Here is a 22,321-nt window from a genome sequence, read left to right on the forward strand (position 1 = left end):
AGGCATGCTTATTTGAAGACATCTTGGATTACTGCAGAGATATTGTTTCTTCCAACTGTTCAGGTTATCAGGTCATGCTGCTTTACTCCCTCAGCTTCACTAAGCATCATGATCTCCACAGGGAATTGTTCTTAGGCTGGTACTCAGGGGTCACTTCCACCTCTGAGGAGTTCAAGCAGCCAGAACAGCAGAGAAGAGAAAGATCACCAGTTTTAGAGCATTCCCCATGTCAGAGCCATCAGAGTCCAGTGGTCCAAGAATTATGCCTTTCTTGTATTTGAGAAAGTTAAGATTTCACAAGGTTAACAGACTTGCTAAAATCTCCCAAAAGCTAAAGAGCTGGACAGCGGACCTGGTATTAAAAACCCAAGACTTTCCCACTTCCAATTTGGTTTTGGAAAACTCCATTAATTTTTATAAAGATACAGCTACACTCTAATGGTTAAAACAGGCTCTTGTGGCCGAGTGGGAGTGGCACAGAGTTACATGGAAAAGGATTAATTTAACTTTTGTTAACTGATTTGAACTAAAAATTTCAGGAACTTGTGTATGTAAATAAATATTTAGTCATATTTATGTGATAATGTGATGGCTAATTTTATGTGTCAACTTTTCTGGGCTAGATATTTGGGTGGCTAAACATCTGATGTAACATTGTTCTGCATGAGTCTGCGAGGTGCAGTTGTATGAAACAGGCATTTGAATTAGTAAACTGAGTAAAGTGGATTGCTTTCTTTATGTATGGCCTTCGTCCAGGCTTGAATCAAAGAAAAAGGCTCACTCTCAGGCACATACCCTTACCTGGCACATCTGTGGAGCACCCCCGCCCATCGCCCTCAGCGCCTATTTCAAAATGGTGCTCAACAGAAGCCCGCTGAGCGCTCAAAGCAGTAAACAACTTTAAGGAAGTAGGGCAGTGGGGAGCGTGGAGAGCACGGGAACACCACATGCAACCAATCCTCTTTCGAGGACTGGCTTTCGTGCACGTGGACAATGATCTGATTGGCTAGGGGCCCTTTATAAGGCCCTGGGGAAAGGGAAAGGAAGAAGAACTTCTGTAACATAGCCTGGGGAAATAAAGTGCTGAAGAGAAGACCGTCTCCGGAGTCGTCAGTTGCGCGACAACATTCCTTGGAAAGACACTTGCACATCCATGTTTATTGCAGCATTATTCACAATTGTTAAAACATGAAAGCAACTTAAATGTCCATGAACTAATGACTGGCTTGAAAAATTGGTACATATAAGCTATGGACTACTACTCAGCCATAAGGAACAATGGGACCTTGTCGTTTGATACAAAATGGATGAATATAGAACATTTAATGTTAAGTGAATTAAACCAGAAAGACAAACACTGGGGCCAGCAGGTAGTATGGTGGTTAAGGGCACTGGACTCCCACATGTCTGACTTTGGTTCTAGTCCTGGGCCTGGCAGCTTGCTTTCACACTTTCCCTCTCTCTCTCACTCTGTCCCTCTCTGGTCAAATAAAAATAAATAAATAAATAAATAAAGTTTAATAAAATAATAATAACAAAAAAGAAAGACAAACACTGTATATCCCCATTTTATATACAACAAATGTCTGCATTTTATGGCAGAAATTGAGAAATGCAAAGATATAACAGTAGTGAGGACAAGTGTAAGTATGAGAGATTATATAAGAGGAAGTAAAGGGTGGCTGGGAGGGGTCCAGAAAAAAACATTTAACAGACACAAAAATGTAAGGTTTTCTGTTTAAATTATGTATATGGTAAAATCCTTGATTTTTTTGTCACATACTGCATGCATGCTTTGAAAAACCATAATGGGCACTATAGAAAAACACAACAATTAAATGTAGAAATTGTAACATTAAAATAATAATAATAGTAATTAAAAATTGGCACCTGTATCTTAATTTATTCTTCACATGTTGGAGAAATAAATGGTTCCAGTCTTGTTGCCAGAAGGGGATTCCAGAAACTACTTTATGAAACAATGTGGCTGCGGAACCACCAGCCTCATTATGTCTGCCATTTTCAATTTTCAGAGTCTGTTGACTGTAATCTTGCTGCTTATATGCACCTGTGCTTATATCTGATCCTTGGCACCCAGCCTCCTAGACAGAAATAAAACTGGACTGTTGGGTATATTTTGGAAGTTCCCAGAATTGGTGAACCCTAGAGCCCGTGCATTGCAGTGTGCTATATACTGATGGCCTTCAGCATCCTCTTCATATATCCTTCATCCTCTTCCAAGCTACTGCTTAGTAAAATGCCAGCACTTAATCAACATCAGATTTCATCATGAGCAAGAACTTATCTGCAGAAAATAATGGAAGGAATGGTTAATTCTTTTATCTCTGAACACTGAATGAGATACATTTCTGGATGCTGTTCTCGATTTTTATGTTATTGGACCAATGTTTTCAATAAATAATGAAGATATAACCATACCCAAAGAGCTTAATAGTCTGCAGCAGTCAACCTCAGCACTGTCATTACAATATTAAATTCTGCAAATGTAAGTGTTCTTTTGTGTCAGATTACCAATTTTTAGTGCGGTATCTTAAAGGCACATAGTAGAGAACAAAACTGGTAAATTAGTGCAGTTCTTTTCCCTGTGGTTTGGAAATAATAAATCTTTATAGGATGAGACCTTTTGTGGACTAGATTTTTTATTGAGAGAAAAATGGTTCTCTTCATGTTGGCAAGGATTACGTTCATGTTTAATAACGCTTGTTTTTCGACTGGTTGCACCATACATTGGTCATTAACCAGAATACCTCTCAGCAAACTCTGTAGTTTATTACACATCTTTAAAACAAGCCTATGCAGTTCTTAAGGAGGAAAATGAATGACATGTGACTTAATAATAGCATTGGAAAAATGTCCATATTTAAAATAAGAGGATTTAGAATACCCAGCTGGCATAGTAGCCTCTACAGCCTCTGGTCAAGTATAGATAAATGTCTTAAAGCATCAGTCTTACCAGTTCACATTCATTCTTGATAAAGACAGCATTCTTAGAATGAAAAGAACAAACCAGAACAGTTATAGAATGATCATCCCGTGTGTGCTTTTCATTCTTCATAGTGTCAGAGCTTCAAAAATGAAACGTTTGTCTTAATTGCCCTCAAATGAACTATGTTTTGTTTTGTTTTCTAGTATAGCATTTGATGTGTCAACTAGAACTGTAATCTCTTGTGTAACTTGAAGGTGATAAACAGAACAGTTTTTGTTTGTTTGTTTGTTTTTTGTTGTTGTTATTGTTGTTTTCTGCTATAGGGCGGTGTGCTTGCTAGACAGACAGTGATAAACAGTTTTCACACCTACTTACAAGTTAGGTATCTTTGAGCTTTGTTGGTAAAAGAAGATGTTTAGCAATTTTTTGTCTAGGCAAGAGGAATCTTGGCAATGTGACACAAAAATTGACAGTAGGACATTTATTATAAGTTTATAATAAATGCAGCTTGGGAGAAAATGCCTCATGTAAAACCAGCTCAAGCTGGAAGACAGGGCCCTGCAAAGAGACGTCTTACAGAATGGTTTGCAGCTGGGGAGAAAATAACTGACATGGAAAAAAAAAGGATGGAAACTTGGATTACCCATTGGTCAAGGTGGCTTTGCTTGTATTTATGTTGCCGATAAGAATTCTTCGCAATTGGTCAGCAGTGATGCACTCTGTGTTGTCAAAGTGGAACCCAGTGATAATGGATCCCATTTTACTGAATTAAAGTTTTATCAACAAGCTGCAAAACCAGAGCAAATTCAAAAATGGATTCGTGGCCATACATTGAACTACCTGGGTGTTCCTAAGTATTGGGGGTCTGGTCTGCATGATAAACATGGGAAAAGTTACAGGTTTATGATACTAGATCACTTTGAGAGTGACCTTCAAAAATACATGAAGCAAATGCCAAAGATTTTCTGGGAAAACTGTCTTGAAGCTAAGATGGAGAATTCTGGATATTCTAGAATACATTCATGAACAAGCGTATGTACACGGAGATATCAAAGTTTCAAATCCGCTCCTGAGCTACAAAAATCCTTACTAGGTTGACCTGGTAAATTATGGCCTTGCTTAACTGCCCAGGAGTTCACAAAGTACAAAGAGGAATGTAGTGGCACCATCGAATTCACAAGCATTGATGCGCACAATGGCATGGTCCCATCAGGACGTGGTGCTTTGGAAATACTTGGTTATTGCATGATCCAGTGGTCAGTGGCCATCTTCCTTGGGAGGATAATTAGAAAGATTCTAATTATGTTAGAGATTCCAAAACTAGATACAGAGAAAATATTGCAGGTTTGATAGACAAATGTTTCCCTGAGAAAAACAAGCCAGGTGAAGTTGCTAAATACATGGAAACAGTGAAGTTACTGGACTACACTGAAAAACATTTTTTCTTTTTTGAGAGGTTTTTGCTACAGGGTGCGTGCGCTCGTCAAAAAGACAGAGAGAGACAGAGAGACAGAAAGTGAGAAATCATCCCCCAGGGGAATGGCCACACTGCAATCCCTTCTCCTCCAGTCTCCTCTCAGGATCTTGGGCACACACGCACATGCGCCTGGCGTGAGTTTAAGCCACCGGGTCAGGGACTCGAACTGCAGTCAACTACGTGGGAGTCCAGCGACATAGCCATTATGCTAACTGCTGGCCTCCTGAAAAACTTTTTAATCAGCTTTTCCGCCCCCTCCCCTCTACCCCAGAGCGCCGTTAGGCTGCAGCGCACTGGCTCCAAGCTCTGGGCTCTCACTCAGCAAGTGCCGCAGTGGTCCCCCTCTAGCAGCTACCATGATTATCTATGGGGACCTCATCAGCCACGATGAGATGTTCTCCGACATTTACAAGATCCGGGAGATCGCAGACGGGCTGTGCCTGGAGGTGGAGGGGAAGATGGTCAGTAGGACAGAGGGTGACATTGATGACTCGCTCATTGGTTGAAATGCCTCTGCTGAAGGCCCAGAGGGTGAAGGTACGAAAAGCACAGTAGTCACTGGTGTTGACATTGTCATGAACCATCACTTATTAGAAACCAGCTTCACAAAAGAAGCCTACAAGAAGTCCATCAAGGATTACATGAAATCAATCAAAGGCAAACTTGAAGAACAGAGACCAGAAAGAGTAAAACCGTTTATGACAGGGGCTGCAGAACGAATCAAGCATATTCTTGCTAATTTCAAAATCTACAGTTTTTTATGGGTGAAAACATGAATCCAGATGGCATGGTTGCTCTACTGGACTACCGTGAGGATGGTGTGATTCCATGTATGATTTTCTTTAAGGACGGTTTAGAAATGGAAAAATGCTAACAAATTTGGCAATGACTTAGGATCTATCACCTGTCATCATAACTGACTGTTGCTTGTCACCCACAAAACACCAGGACTAAAGACAAATGGGGCTGATGTCATCTTGAGCTCTTCATTTATTTTGACTGTGATTTATTTGGAGTGGAGGCATTGTTTTTAAGGGAAAAAACATGTCATGTAGGTTGTCTAAAAATAAAATGCATTTAAACTCAAAAAAATTTTCTTAATCAAAATTTATGAGAGATTCTTTTGCAAGGACTAGCAGCCATAGGAAATCCCAATGATGGCAAACTGGCCCTCAGCGTTGTGGAGAATGGAGGCTTGAAAGCAAAAACAGTAACAAGGAAGAGAAAGAAGGAAATTGAAGAAAGCACAGAATCTAGAAGATACAGAATTCTCAAACTCACAGAGAGAGGAGGTCACTCAGACCCATTCAGGAACCAGAAAGGGAGTCCAGAAGAAAATCAAATGCTGGATTCCATTTTTTTCTTTTCCTGTCATTGGACTTTTCCCCTCCTTTTCTATTGTGTTTTATTTCTGTTAGTCTTGTACAGTGGGAGCAGTAATTAAATAATCTATGTCTTTGGAATGCACACTTTAAAAAAAATACTTTGTGTAATTTAGTAAAGCCTAATGTATGAAATTCCCAGATCTTCAAGTTATACTCTTCAAGCTGGCTCAAGCTGTATGTGTTTGAGATTTAGGAGTACAAGAAAAATTACTACGTATGATGTCCACTTTTCTAATCATTGTGTCCTTCCTGGAATGGATAAAAATATCTGTCAAAGTCCTCACTTTTAAGGAAATACAAAACTTAAGATGAAAGTTTCTTCTCGCTTGATAACAAATACACAATTTTTTGGTGGCCATAAAAAAAAAAGTCTATGGTTAACATTTAAGGTTCAATTGAAATTCAGTTAAAATTTCAAACCTAAAAGAGGCTTCAATCTTAGCTAGAAATTACGTATTGTAAGTAGTATTAATTCGATATTTTTGGCTAGTAATTACCCATAAAGGTAAAAAGACGAAATGCCTCCTCTTTTTTCTTTAAAAAAATTATTTAGAAATTATTTTAAAATGAATCTGCTATTTGGAACATAAAGCCTATTTAAAGATCACTTTTTTTTTATTTTACACATATTCACTGATCATCATCCAGCACACAAAATACAATTTCCTATCCAGAATGTACTGTATAGTGGCTTAATCTTACATGTTATCATCAATAAATAATTTTCCATTTCTTGTTGCCTATGTATATGTGTGTGTGTGTGTGTATATACATATATATATATGCATGTGTGCCCAAGATCCCGAGAGGAGAATGGAGGAGAAGGGATTGTGGTGTGGCCATCCCCCTGGAGAGTGATTTCTTGCTTTCTGTCTCTCTGTCTCTCTCTGTCTTTCTGCCTATTGCACACCCCCTATAGCAAAATCCTTTCAAAAAAAAAGAGACCATTTTATCTACTTGGAATGAATTCTAGGAAACATCTAAGTAAAATTTATTTTGTTTTACAAAAAAAAATAAATAAATAAGAAACTACTTCATGAAATGAAATGTTATAATCTCTAATTTTCTTTTACAACCTATCTCTTTAGAGACTAAAAAAGCTGTTTAGTCAAATCTGATGTATATTGTTACAACAACATTGAGAGGTAACATCAGTTGTTGCAGTCTTAGAGGAGAGGAATAATGGTCTTCCTTACTTTCAGCATCAAAGCCAAGACCCAAAAAGACCTAGTAATGTTTGGCAAAGAATAAAGGCTCAATAAACTCTTTCATCGATCTCTTTTCCCATTTTTGTTTGTAATACGCATATCCCAGCATCCACTCACTCTGCTGTTTTTACTCGTCAAGTCAGTCAGATGGTTGGAGGGGAGGGGGGAGGGATAGGTTCACACACAAATGGGACACAGTGCCGTGAAGGAGATCAGAATCATTTAAGATGGTGGTTAACTGAATCCAGTCCTTCCAGCCTACATCACTGGGTCAGACGCTAGCTTAAACTATGAGGTGGTTCAGTCATCTCAGGGTTAATGGTTCTGTAAGACTGAGAAAGTGTTCACGTTTATTTTAAAATAGTTTATCTTTTCTAACTACAGCAACAAATTATGCATGACTTAACAAGTCAAAGGTATTGGTAAAGGTAACAGACCATGGGAAGAAACACTCCTCGTGTAAATTTTGAGGATGTCTTACCAAGTTATTAATCTTGTTATTAATGTCTTACCAAGTTACCAAAGATATTCATTCAATTTTCTATCTATAAGATTATTCTTATCCATGCTTGGTCAAAAACTAGCCATTTGAAAAGTGTTTTTTATTGCAGGGCTTTTTTTCACCTCAATATCTCTTTTATTTCTCTATTTTGCCTGAGGAAATCCCTCCACCTGTTCAGAAACCTCAATCCATTTTTCTCAATTTTCTAACTCTTTCCAACTCTCTTCTTTTATAGTCAAAAGATAACCTTTCCATTTGAAACAAAGTGCAACATCTTTGATCCTAAGTCTACCTTTTGATTTGTTAGGATGTTTAGGGAGGCACAGGTTATATTTATTTTGGATCATCTTTCTCTGAACATTGAAACTATTCTCCTTTTAACTATCATTCTGCCAGCAATCCATATTTATCTTTAAAGGTACTCTTAAAAGTTTCTGGAAAATACAAAAGACTCCACATGTGTCAGTATTTCTATTTTGAACCAGGTGTAGTCTGCTTTTTATTTTAAATTAATGTTTTGTTATTTTAATAGTTCTATTCTTAATTTTCCACACCCAAAGGAGTGGTAACTTTCCCGAGTGTAACTCGCCCATTCTTGGGCCAAGCCCAGTAGTTGGGAGCTCATGGAACCATGTCTACTTCTTTTTCTCACAGCATCTCTCCCCTTCCCCCTAGTTCAAAGCTCCTTGATGTCATCATGGGAGCTGAAGAATTTCTTTTAGATTAAAAAAATAAAATAAAGAAAAAAACAAAACACCATTCTTGTCCCAGTGGCTTGGGAAACATGCCAGATGTATGTGCATTTGTGCCTGCAATCCTGAAGAGAGGGAAAGCAGAGGAAAAGGAATTGCATCATATCCATGTTCCATGAGGGATACTTTCTCACTTTTCTTTTAACACTGTCTCCCTCTGGCAAGTGCACATACATTCTGGCAAAATTTTTATAAATAAGTAAATGGGCGCCATTCACCCCAAATAATAAACTTATTTCTCTGAATTATTTATTAAAAATGTATGCCTAGGGCCAACAGGTGACATGGAGGTTAAGGTGGCAGCTGTAAGATTGAAGTCTCAAACCCAGTGACTTGAAAATCACTCCAGGTCCATGTGCACGCATCCCCAAAATCTCAACAGGAGAATGGAAGAGAAGGGATTGTGGCATGATCATCCCTCCTGGGGGTGATTTCTCACTTTCTCTCTCTCTCTTCCTCTCTCTCTTTCTCTCACCCTCTCTCTCTCCTCTCTCTCTCCAGTGAGAACACACATCCTATATATAAAAAAAAAAACTAAAAAAAGTATGCCTGTTTTCTTCTTAGAAAATTGCATATTATCATTTCTCAAATCTATACTTTAAAAGAAAAATTGCCAGAGGGCACATGTGTTCATCAGAGAGAGATAGAAAGAGAGAGGGAGAGAAAGGGAAAGTGAATGTGAAAAGGCACCCTGCCCCAGGGGATATGGTCACCACTCAGTCCCTTCTCTATTTCTTTTCTTGGGATTCTGGGGAGACACACACACACACACACACACACACACACACACACACTTGACTGGCATGTTCTCAAGTCTCTGAGTCAAACCATAGTCAGTCATGAGGAATCCAGCCATCTTAAAGACCATGCCACCAACTAGTCTCAAATCCACATTTTTATTTGACAAAAAGGCTATAAAGAGTGCTATATTGCTACTAGTCATCACTACTCACTATCATTTTATTGCAAAATTAGTCAGAAAATAAATAGCCTGTTTACTACTTTATTGACCTTTAATTAGCTTTTGATTCCTTATTCATTCACTGACTTATTCATTCACTGACTATGGAATAAATACATAAACTCAAAGGGGATTTTATAAGCTTGTAAAGTCTTTATTTTAATACTACTTCAAAAAGAAAGTTATAGGGACCACCACATGGTGTAATGGTTACGTCACTGGACTCCCACATGGTCTACTCCAGTTCGAGTCCAGATTTGGAGACTTCAAACTCATTCCAGGCATGTGTGCATGTGTGCCCAAAATCCGGAGAGGAGAATGGAGGAAGGAATGCAGCATAGACAATCCCCCTGAGGTATGATTTCTCGATATCTCGCTATGTCTTTCCAATGAGGGCACACACCCTACAGCAAAAATGGCTCTTAAAAAAATAGAAAAGAAAGTTACATGGAAATAATCTCCCAAAAATTAGTAATAAACTAGAAAAATATATGAAAGTACTGCATTTCTTATACTTAGCTATTATTTTTAATGATTTTTAAACCACATTTACACAGGATATATATATATTCATCCATGACAATAATAAAAGAGAAAGAGAGTTCCATGATCCGCTGATTAGACCATGTAGTTGAATCTGTTACATTATAAGATTACTTGCAGAAAGACCAACTAGACATTATGCTTGGTAAGTCTTAATTCATTCTCCTTGAAATATTATTGTTTTGTGTTACATTAAATCTATGCATACAGCAATTCCATTTTTTTATCTTTGTTATAAACTTTGTGAGGAAAATGCAGCTGTCGTGTCTTATGGGTTCATGATTCACCCATTTATTCATCAAAAATTATTGAGTATTTGTTAGTAGGAGATATAGCTCTTGATGACAAGGAACTATGAAAAACAAAATAGTATCTGCCTCATATTCCAGTGAGGGGAGATGGGCACTAAACAAGAAGGTAAGTGATCATAAAATAGGTCAGAAAATGGCAAGTGCCGTGGAAATGAGGAAGGCAGAGCGAGGGAGCGAGGGAGTGCCGCAAGATGAGGAGGTAGACTTCGCAATGTTAAAGCTGTGATGATCAGGCCAGTCTCATGGAGAAGCTGAGGGATGAGCAGAGTTTAAGCAGCTGAGGAAGTTAGCCGTGTGAACATCTGCAGCACAGCAATGAGGAGAAGGCAAGACAAAAGCACAAAAGCTTTAAATTGAGTAAGAAGGTTCTCAAGTGCTGGAGGAGAATGAGGAGTTCAGGATGACTGAAGCAGAGGAAGTAGAACAGTTGGCAGGTTGTAGTGTCAAAATTCGGGGGTCGGGACCAACAGATGACATAATGATTACATCGCTGGACTCCTACATGGCCAATGGTGGTTCAAGTTCTGGACCCAGAGGCTTGAAAATCCTGCTGGGGACGTGTATGTGTGTGCCCAAAATCCCGAGAGGCGAATGGAGGAGAAGGGATGTTGCGTGGCCAGCCCTGCTTCCGGGGGCAGAGACTTTCTGTCTCTCTGTTTCACTCTATCTCTCCAGAGCCCTATAGCAAAAATCTCTTTAAAAAATAAAAACACTCAGGGGTCAAGGCCAGCATGTGGTTAAGGCACTGGATTTCACATGGCCAGCCACTGTTCCAGTCCTAGAACTAGTGGCTTGCTTTCTCACTTTCCATCTCTCTCTCATGAGCATGTGTGCCCTGCAGCAAACTAAAAATTAGTAATAATGATAAATAAAGTTAGATAAATAACTTAAAAACATACACAGGCGGTTCTCAGGGGTATGTCAATATAGGCATGAATTATTTTATCCTTCTAGACAAAGCTTCCACTGGTGACTGAGTTAGAGGAAGAAGAGTGGCCAGGGTCGAAGATTATTTTGCCACTAGTTCAGTTTTTAATGTGTATTGAAGAAAGTACTACTGCAGTCTTGAATAAAGCAGACTAATTACAGTTGACAAATCACCTGGCCTGATCTCTGAATGTTGATATAGTATAGTTTTAAACATGAGTCTTTCACTATATTCATTTTTAACATTTGTCCTGCCTCTCAGAATTTGTCAGGAAAGTACTCAAAAGATGGAAACATGTTGGTATAATCCCTTGATTTTTCCAGCATTTTCTACTATGCCAAGTATCCACGAGGAGAGAAAATATATGAATTATTTGCAAGTTGTCATGGTAGATAAATGATTACAACCAAGATACTACTTCTTCTGTTCATTGAAAAAATTGCTATTCATGTTTTATATGTGTTAATATGAGCATCAGTTTCATTCTACATATGCCAGTGAGTCTAACCCTACCACCCCCAATGTACACGAAGGTGATAGGACAACTTTCATTTTCAACCCACTCACAGTTGCTCAATGTTCTGTAAACAAATTTCTCTTTGGAAATGATGCTCTTTTAAAAATAAGTCCAAAGGTAAAGATGTCTTTCATAAAGTTTCTTTCAAAAATAAATATTTTGATCATTAAAAAAATCTGTTTGCTTTACAATTTAACAAAATTATCAGCAATTACAAAGTCAACTCTTTTCCTAGTTAATTTTTTCCTCTAGTATATCATTTTATGTAAATATGTAATGCAATGATTGCAGTCATAACTTAGCTTGGATTCTTTTTTATAATTTAGCTTTTATCCTGTCCTTTTTATTAAAGCTCTCAATATTGTGGTTAAAAAAACCTTCATGTTTATCACTTTTGATCCCTGTGTAATATTTGTCGGAATGCCATGACATTTACCTTTGACATTTGAATAAAATCCACCATTTAGATCCAGCTTTGTCCTCAATGTATTTCAACATCCGTTGTAGAGTCCTTAAAATTGTGCATGATCAATAATCTTATGGCTATTGTAGTTAATAATTACATAAAATCACTATCATAATGCGGGTCATCTAGTAAAGCATGGCTTATGAGCTTATTTGAATATGTAAATATTATCTTTTAGTTAGATTATGTATTTTAAATGTATCTTGGAGTGAAAAACCTCTTGCTAGTCTCACATACAATAAAAAAATCAAAATACTGACATCGGCCAAACTTCATCAGGGCTCATGGTAGGACTCATACGGCTCTTGTCTTCAATCTATTTCTGGTATAAGAAAAGCATGACATTAGAAATTGCTTCTTTTGACACATTTCCAGAGTCTCTGTACTTAGACGTATCATAGAGAGTGGCAGAAATAATGGCAATTCTTTTAAAAACACCATTTCTTCCTTTCTTCAGTTATTGGCAATCTTTATAGTGCCCTTGAGAGTTTCATAAAAATAAAGCAGAGAGCGCAGAAAGGAAGACTGAGGTGGAGATGTCTTACTCCATCTGAATGACAAGCGTCCTTTCCTTCTCTTGGTATTCAGAAGTCACCGTAGAGATGTGTTAGTGATCTTATTAGAACCGAAAAAGAAGTGACATTTTTCCTATCAGAATTAAGCCCAGTTTGATTATTAACCTGATGAGGACTGGTTTCAAATTACATTTCAGGAAGATATGGTCTATACATATGAGTTAAATGTACAGGTGATCGTTTTAATGAAATCAAAGCATTTCATGAGTGTATTTAAATGTGTATTTCAATTTTCTCAAAATTACTTAGTCTTTGGATTAAAAGTTGTGTTTTTAAGTAAGAAAATAATAATTGGTATCATTTGTAAGTCCTGGTAAGGCTTCTTTGCATACTGCCTAGGAACCAAAAATAAAAATGATTTTAATGATAGATTTCCAAATTCTTTTGTAATTGATCAGGTTCTCTGTGTTTTGCTTTTTTAAAAAAATTGAAGATGCCTGACAAATTCATTGGTTTATAAGCAATTAAAAAATTTTTTAATGTGGATTATAATGTATCCTTCGGCTTATAATTTAAAAGCCTAAACAATTGAATGATGTTATCATAACAGAACTTCCTCCATTTTTCTCTTATTCTTTATGTGAATACGTTTTCTTAGTGATCACATTTATACAATAGGAAATACAATAGGAATGTTAGAGAATAGAACATAGAATAGAAAAGATAGGAACACAACAGATAGTTGAAACTTGGAGGATTTTTTTGTTTTGTTTTGTTTTGTTTTGAGATATTTTTGCTATAAGATGTGTATACTTGCGAGAGAGACAGAAAGCAAGAAATCGTTCCTCAGGGGATGGCCACATTGTTATCCCTTCTCCACCATTCTCCTCTTGGGATTTGGGACACATGTGCACATGCGCTGTGCGGGCATGAATGTCAAGCCACCGGGTCGGGGACTCAAACCCGGTTGACTACATGTGAGTAGAGCAACACAACCATTACTCCATCTGCTAGTCCCGAAATTTGTTTCAATCCAGCAATAATCTGAGGGAGCCAAATGAATATGATTTATTTCACTAAGAAATTACGTTCAAAATTTTTCTTCATGCTTAGTATTTCTTAAGATTATACAGGGCCAGCAGGTTGTGTAGTGGTTACATTACTGGACCCCCACATGGCTGACCCTGGTTCAAGTCCCAGACCCAGTGGCTTGAAACTCATCAGGTACGCGTGCATGTGTGCCCAAAATCCTGAAAGGAGGATGGAGGAGAAGGGATTGTAGCGTGGTCATCTCCCCTGGGGGGGTGGGAGGAGGAGGATTTCTTGCTTTCTGTATCTGTATGTTTGTGTCTCTCTCTCATTGGCAAGTACACTCACCCTATAGCAAAAACCTCTATTAAAAAAATAAAAGATTATAACACGTGTGGAGTTTTGATAAGTAATACACATATTGATAATCATTTTAATATCTCAACCTAGAAACGTTTTACTACTACCTAGAACTTTATAGTCGGAAGAACCTCTTTTATAGTTTTGATTATCTTTAGTTGAAGAAATGTATGATAGGGTAATCAATAAAATACCTTCAAGCATGAAACACCAGGATAAAGTTACCTGGGGGAATAGAATGAAAATACAAAATCCAAAAGAAAGAAGAGTAATGTAAAATTTCCAACTGGTTAAAAAAATTCATGTATATTTTAAATGAATGGTGACAGGAAACAAACCACTGCAGCATTTTAGTGGATACATTAAAAAGTGATGTTACACTTTTATAAGTATCGTTTATATTACATTTTTTACTCATCTTGGTCATGATGAAAACTTTTAGATGCCAAGTAAGTATGAAGGATTACCTATTGAATAAAATTCTTTTAGGAAATAAAAATACAGTCTGAAGATCATAAGAGTATAACAGCCTGAACCGGAGACCAGCAGATGGCATAATGGTTACATCGCTGGACTCCCTTGTAGTCAACCGTGCTTCAAGTCCTAGACTTGCTGACCTAAAACTCATGCTGGGCACGTGTGTGAGTGCCCAAATTCCGGAGAGGAGATTGGAGGAGAAGGGATCGTGGCATGGCCATTCCTCTGGGGAGTGATTTTTCACTTTCTGTCTCTCTGTGTCTCTCTGGGGAGTGCATGCACCCTCTAGCAAAACAAATCTCTCTCTCAAAAAAAAAAAAAAAAAGCCTTAGCTGACTGTGCTGAGAAAGTATTGTTTTTGTCCTATAATGTCAAATATTTTAAGTGATCTACTAAAACTTTTTTTACCTATTTTTATTGTAATTTATGATTTACATACAATCATTATACAACTTTGTGGGATACAGTATGGCTTTTAAAAGTATGTATGGAGGGGGGACCAGCAGTTGGCATAATGGCTATGTCGCTGGACTCCCATGTAGCCAACTATGGTTCAAGTCCCACACCCGGTGACTTAATGCGTGCCCAAGATCCCGAGAGGAGAATGGAGGAGAAAGGATTGTGGTGTGGCCATCCCCCCTGGGAGAGTGATTTCTCTCTTTCTGTCTCTCTGTCTCTCTCTGTCTTTCTGGTGAGCGCACGCACCCTATAGCAAAAATCTCTCCAAAAAAAAAGTATGTATGTTGTGTGCAATAAACACACAAAGGATATAAACATATTCATCACCTTCAACATATAACATTACATTACATTCTGAACATTCAAAATTCACTCCACTGGTTATTTTGAAAGTATATATTAAATTGTGAATGATGTTCTTTACTATGAAATAAGTTCTAAAGAAAAACAAAGTTATTTTGAATCAGACAAGAAGTCTCATAAATTAATGAGGATGGATTTCCAGAAGATAATCATTTTTATTATATTTATCTTTTATTTACGTTTATTGTATATCTTTACAACATACAATTTGGGTTCTCAAAGCATGGATAAATTTCAGGCAAGTCAAAGATATTACCATATACAATATCTTTTCATTTCTGTGTCTGTTAAATGTTTAGTTTCTTTTGGTTTTGTTTTTATTTTTTTCCCATGAGCCTCTTTCTCCCACCACTAACTGTCCACTCTCACTGTACAGTCTCTGGTAGCTACACTTACTGTTTCTTTCTTTCTTTTTTTTTATGGAGAGGTTTTTCACTATAAGGCACGTGCGCTCGCCAGACAGAGAGAGAGACATAGAGACAGAAAGCGAGAAGTCACCCCCCAGGGGGGATGGTCACACCGCAATCCTTTCTCCTCCATTCTCCTCCCGGGATCTTGGGCACGCACACACATGCGCCCGGCGTGAGTTTTAAGCCACTGGGTCCGGGACACAAACTGTGGTCGACTACATGGGAGTCCAGCGACATAGCCATTACGCTAACTGCTGGTTCCCTCTTTTTTTTTTTTTTTTTTTTTTTTTTAAGATTAGTTTTATTGGAGGCCAGCAGGTGGTGTGGTGGTTAAGGGCACTGGATTCCTACAAGGCTGACGATGGTTTGGGTCCTAGACCTGGTGGTTTGCTTTCTTACTCTCTCTCTCTCTCTCTCTCTCTCTCTTTCTCTCTCTCTCTCCCTCTCCCTCTCCCTCTCTCTCTGTCCCTCTAAATAAATAAATAAATAAATAAATAAAGCTAAATAAAGTAATTTTCACTTTCTCTCTCTCTTCCTCTCTCTACATGTCCCTCTCTGGTCAAATTGAAATAAATAAATAAATGGATAAATAAAGTTAAATAAAATAATTCTTTTTTTTTTTGAGAGGATTTTTATTTTGTTATAGGGCGCATGTGCTCTCCAGAAAGACAGAGAGACAGAGAGCAAGAAATCACCCCCCCCGAGGGGGGATGGCCACACCCCAATCCCTTCTCCTTCATTCTCCTCTAGGGATCTTGGGCACGCACACACATGCACCCAGTATGAGTTTAAGTCACCAGGTCTGGGACTTGAACCGCGGTTGGCTACATGGGAGACAAGCAACATAGCCATTACATTAACTGCTGGTCCCAACAAAATAATTCTTTAAAAAATTATCATATTGGACTTTATTTATTTATTATCTTATTGATTTTAATTTGGCCAGAGGGGGACAGAGTGAGAAAGAGAGAGGAGGAAAGTGAGAAAGCAAGTTACCAGGTCCAGGACTTGAACTACGGTCAGCCATGTGGGAATCTAGCACCCTTAACCACCATACCACCTGCCAGCTCTGACACTTGCCATTTCTGCCATTGTGTCTTCTTTCACTCTTTCAGTTTCTACCTTGAAGTGCAGACATTTAGTATATATTCAGCGGGAACATACAAAGTCTGTCTTTCATAATCTAACTTGCTTTGCCTAGCATTAAGTCTTCTCTATTCATATACTCTATATAATATTTTTAATTACAAGTCATAGTGATAAAATTTTGATAACACTTCAAATGTATTCTTCCATTCTAAAAGTTTGAACTATGATGATAAGTTTTGCTTCATCAAAAAAAGGACTTTTTATATTTAGTCATTTTATATTTGATCAGATTATGTACATGTCTCAAAAATATAATCATGCTTGGAAAAAATTGATGCAAAGATCTCTCAAAAGTTATTCACTATTTATTACAAGTTATTATCACATTTGACTTTGCAATTTTTCACCCATAGTTTATTATTATCACTGGAATTTTAATTCCTCACACATCTGTAGTTTTGCAGGTCACCAAAGCTTGTCACTTCACATATGTCGTCTTTATTTCTCCACTCTTTCAGGTCATACACAAAAAGTATGTTGAGACCTGCCTAGGAAAAATTTAAAGGTGAACCCAAGAAAATATTCTCCATCCTTGGAAATGCCTGTCTCTCTTTCTCTCTTAGCTTATAGTTTAGAACAGTTCTCTACTTGAAATATACAAACTTCAATTGTGTGGGAACCTTTATATAATAATGTAACAGGGGAATATTTCTTATTTTTAAGATTTCATAGAAATAGATTCTAACATCTTAGTCACCCTTAGAATGCAAACAGGATGACGATTCACTATTGATAAAATATTTTTATAACACTGAAGATAAACTAAATGAGAATGTTAATCAGAGAAATGTAAAGTTATTATAGAATAAAATTTATTCACTGGCTTTATATCCTAGAGTGAATTGGGAAATGATAACTTTATTACATGGTTGTTGGAACCAAATGAACTTATTTTCTCTCTCTCTCTCTCTCTCTCTCTCTCTCTCTCTTTTTATGTTGCCAAAGGGCACATGCGCTTGCCAGACAGAGAAAGATGAAAGCACCCTTCAATGAGGTATGCTCATGCCGTAATTCTTTTTCCTTCATTTCTTCATCCCATCAGGATTTGGGACACATGTGCACACACACCCATTGTGTTTATCAAGCTGCCAGAACTGGGATTCAAACTGCAGTCAGCCATGTGGGCTCCAACTTCCTTAACCCCTGATCTATAGGGCCAGCCCACAATCATTTTCTTTATAATAAATTAATATAAGAATAGGTGTAAAAAGCAAAAGTTAAAGCTTTTAAACAGTGGAATGATTGGCTCCATATCTATTTTGCTTAAAACTCTGTGGTTGATTTCATTTCCTGCTAACATTAGAGTCTTATAAAGTCGATCTTGGATAAGTACTTCTAATACTTCCTAAACTACCATGAAGAGATTTTAGATATAGAGCTCCTAAGTAGAAAGAAAAATGAAAGGAAGAAAAAGATTTTGATTCATTTCATCAAACAATGTAATTTATTTATTTTGCTTTTCCTGAAAAATACTTAAGGTGTTAATTAGTAACCTTAACCAAAAGTAACCTGAAGGTACAATTTGTCCAGCATTTAGAAAATTTGAGAAAATAGATGAAAGAATATTGATGGTCATGGAAATAGTCTGGAATTGATTTTTTTATACTGGAAGTAGTTAATATGTTACAGAAATAAATGGTTAGCCATTTACTCTCACTGCCCATCGGGTAAAATAAAAACCAGTGAATCTGGAGCAAGAACAGAGTTCAAAGCCTGAAGGGCTCAGGCTCCCACATGCCTCACCCTCGCCACACCATGAGGGGAAACCCACTGCCGAAGCCAGTCTGGATTCTACTCTTCTTGCTCCTTCCCAGAGATGCCTCAGCTACTACAAATCCGTAAGCAATATTTCTCTGTTGCCCTCCTTCTTTCCCATTGTGTTTTGTCCTTCTTTATTTTTTTTTTTTTGAGAGGTTTTTGCTATAGGGCATGCATGCTCTGTGCCAGAAAGACAGAGAGAGACAGAGAGAGACAGAAAGCGAGAAATCACCCCCTAGGGGGGATGGCCATGCCACAATCCCTTCTCCATTCTCCTCTTGGGATCTTGGGCACACATGCACACATGCCTGGCGTGAGTTTAAGCCACCGGGTCCAAAACTCAAACGGCGGTCGCCTCCATGGGGGTCCAGCAACATAGCCATTACATCAACTGCTGGTCCCTGTTTTGTCCTTCTTGACCTTTGTTTCTGTATTCCCTATGCAATTATATGTTGTCAAAAGGCTTAGAAAAGTCTGTAAGTTATTTTTTGCTCACATGGAAAGAGACATACTCCTCTTCTAGAAAACTCAGAAACACAGGAGAGGGATGAGACTCTAAGATTCCCACCAAAACCAAACTTAGGACAAGTGCTTTTTTGGCTTACAAAAGGGTTGCAGTAGCTTGACTAATGTAACGTGGCCCAGTTTCTGTGTTTTTTTCCAAGCCAGAAATTGCTGAGATGGCAAGCTGCATGCCTTGCCTATGGACCAGCCAGGATTTGGGTGCCAGTTCACTCAGTCTTTCAGCAAACCATTAGGGGCTGACATTAGGTCTTGAGAATATACAAATGAAAAAATTCAGACCCTGCCTTTAATACCTCAAAATACAGAAGAGAAGAAAGATGGTGCCCAGAGAATGAAATACAACACTATTGATAAATCAGAAGCAGGCTTTGAGGATTCTGTGAGAATAGCCACAAAATATTTACTCTTCATGGGACCTGATATAAGAGAAGAGACATCACCAAACTTTGCGTAGAGAATGTTGCCTTTGCATTAAGCTTTAGGAAGTGAATAGTTTTCCACATGGACAAGAACACTCAGAAAAAGAGGGGCGCATGCAAAGATGCAGCCTCCCAGAGTTGTAATGTTTGGGTGATTGTAAGTGAAAGGCAGGCAGTGACAGGAAAGTGGATTCATTTCGGGGTGTATATGTGTCCTACTTTGTTCTATTGCTAATAAAAGAAAACATGTATGACTGTAATTTATAAAAACACTGTGAGTTTATTCAGCTCGTAGTTTTGAGGTCTCAAGTCCAGGAGTCACTTCTGGTGAGGGTCTCCTTTGGAGGCACCCCAAGGTGGGGCAGGATATCATATGGTGAGAGAGCAGGGGTGCATATGTCTGTCTACGTCCAAGTGTCTGTCTCTAGTCTCATTTCCTCTCCTTATAAACCCACCAGCAGTTGATCACGTGTATGCTACTGACCTTATTCTCCCAAAGGCTCTTGGCCACAGCAGTTGCATTAAGTTTCTACCTTCTTAATCCCATCACAACTACATCTCAACACATGAATTTTGAGAGCACATTCAAACCACAGTAACATGGTGATATGTCAGGTGATTAGCCTGGATTGATTTGACTTTTCTTTCTTTACCAGAAAGTGAAAGAAAGAAGAGAGCTAGGACTGCTTCAGACGCCATAGCAAAAAGCAATTTAGCTTCTCTTCACATATTAAAAGTAGATTTGTTTAGTGATTCCTAGAACAAAGAGATTCATGGTATCATCTGTATGAAACTCAAGACCACCAACAGTCAGGTTCTTCATGCTTTTAATTATGATATGCTGATTTATCTTCATGATGTACATTTGAAATTTCTATCTCAAATATGGAACAACTTACTGATGGCTATTATGCTTTCCAGTATCCTGAGGATGACTCTTTCTACAGCATGGGAAAACCATACCCATGTTTTAATGTGGGGTTTACAGAGTTCCTCAGATCTTTTGGGTTGGCCTTTGAAGAATATGTTCCTGCTAACACATGATTGGTGATAACAGCAAAGATGACCCAGACCACGTCCACACTGACTATGTCTCCTTTACTCCTCATGACTGACCCAGATGTTCTTCTCCACAGGCAGTACATGGTGGTGGTCCCATCACAGCTCTATGCCGAAGCTCCTGAAAAGGCCTGTGTCGTCCTTAGCCAACTGAATGAGAAAGTGATGCTCAACATAACTCTCGATTATGAAACACAGAGCAAGAAGCTCCTCACAGACGTGGTGGCAGAGAAGAATGCTTTCTACTGCAGTCCCTTCATTGTCAGTACCATTCTGGGCTGTCAGAGTCCACGCTGGACACAAATACCTTGTGTTCTGATTTCTCAAAAACAAAAAACAAAATGGAGGACTGTAGAGTGAATTTCAAGTTCAGGTTTAAGAATGAAAGTTCTAGTGAACATGTTCACATAACATTTACACAGATATAAAGTGGTGTGTGAAAGGTAACCATAGTTGTAGGAGGGATTTCATTTGATTTTAAAGTAAACTTCTGAGGAAAATAATGCTCACACTACTATGGATATAAACACTGAGATTTTTTTAAAGAGAATTATTTATTTAATTTTATTTATTCATTCATTCATTTTAATTTGACCAGAGAGAAACACACACACAGAGAGAGAGAAAGCAAGCTGCCAGGTCCAGGACTCGAACTGTGGTTGGTCATGTGGGAATGTCCAGCGTCTTAACTATCACACCACCCGCTGGTCCCCAACACTGAGATTCTTAAAGTCCAGTGAATTATCTAATATCTCACAGATGGCTGACAAATGATATATTTTTCTTATCACTTTTTATTACTTAAGATATTAAATGTTTAATCATACTGGTATAACATTGTGGTTGACCTTGGGAAAATAAAATTTTATAATTATTTTAATGTCACCTTATTGCTGTGAAAATATAAACATGTCATTTCCTTCACTCTCAGGAATAGGTTGAAAATCAGTTTGTTTCATTACAATATTTTCTCTTTTGAGCAAATCAACAAATTGTTGCTACCACATTACAAATCACAATAATCTACTTAGAAAATAAAGGGCATAATCCCAGCCCTTGTTTCTTACTAATTTTTCATGGGCTCACCAGGAAAACAGAACATCATAAAAACTGAGCCATTCAGTAGTGGGTCTGGACAGATTCTGCAGCTCATTTCTGTTTTACAGATTCCAGACTTGCCATCCTCCTTGGCATTCATCACTGTGCAGGTTACCGGGCCAACCCAGCATTTTGTACAGAGGAAGCCAATGAACATCCTAAAAGCAGAGAACCTCATCTTCATGCAGACTGACAAACCCATCTACAAACCCGGACAAACAGGTATAAGAAACCAAGTGAGCGAGGGTAACTTTGGGGGTAAGGGGAGGTTCTTTTATCACTTTATTCTGCAGTGGTGGGAATTCTGCCATGCTGTTACTATCCCAGGTTCTTATTGGGTGGTTTCATTGGAAAAATCTCTGTGTTTCAGTGAGATTCCGCATTGTCCACGTGGATGTCAATTTTCACCCTTTGGATGAAACGGTGAGTCTCGTAATAGTGAGTAAGTTTAGGAGACACAGGCAAAAATGGGTGGCTATTTTTCAGGAAAACTTGAGAACACTATAAGAGATACTTCAATCTTCCACAGAAAGATCTCAGGAAAGCAGCATCTAGAAGAATAAAGGAAGTAGGCATTGAAACGGTTCAACTGCATTCTTTAGATAAATGAAACACTGTTAAGGTTGCAGTTATTTGTATGAAACAAGAGTGCATTTGATTTCTTTCTTAACTCTCATCTGTGGAACAAATCTCACCTGCAAAA

At 38.0% G+C, this 22,321-nt stretch overlaps 1 protein-coding gene and 3 pseudogenes across 2 annotated transcripts in view; all 4 read left to right on the forward strand.

The window, feature by feature from the left end:
- Nucleotides 1-2,007: 2,007 nt before the first annotated feature.
- On the forward strand, nucleotides 2,008-2,293 carry LOC102477695 (protein kish-A pseudogene; annotated as a pseudogene).
- Nucleotides 2,294-3,465: 1,172 nt separating this feature from the next.
- LOC102478134 (serine/threonine-protein kinase VRK1 pseudogene) lies at nucleotides 3,466-11,960 on the forward strand (annotated as a pseudogene).
- On the forward strand, nucleotides 4,761-5,298 carry LOC106733435 (translationally-controlled tumor protein pseudogene; annotated as a pseudogene).
- A 6,482-nt stretch (nucleotides 11,961-18,442) lies between the features above and the next one.
- Nucleotides 18,443-22,321, forward strand: part of LOC102473117 (pregnancy zone protein) — a 58,986-nt gene continuing 55,107 nt past the window's right edge. For both annotated transcript variants that reach the window (XM_006164863.3, XM_006164864.3), the window contains exons 1-4: nucleotides 18,443-18,597; nucleotides 20,598-20,781; nucleotides 21,687-21,840; nucleotides 21,989-22,041. In XM_006164863.3, the coding sequence (XP_006164925.1) occupies nucleotides 18,494-18,597; nucleotides 20,598-20,781; nucleotides 21,687-21,840; nucleotides 21,989-22,041 (495 nt within the window). In that variant the 5' untranslated portion in view covers nucleotides 18,443-18,493. The remainder of the gene's footprint in view (nucleotides 18,598-20,597; nucleotides 20,782-21,686; nucleotides 21,841-21,988; nucleotides 22,042-22,321) is intronic.

Source organism: Tupaia chinensis, unplaced genomic scaffold, assembly GCF_000334495.1.
Source record: "Tupaia chinensis unplaced genomic scaffold, TupChi_1.0 Scaffold143747_1, whole genome shotgun sequence".
Classification (NCBI taxonomy): Eukaryota; Metazoa; Chordata; class Mammalia; order Scandentia; family Tupaiidae; genus Tupaia; species Tupaia belangeri.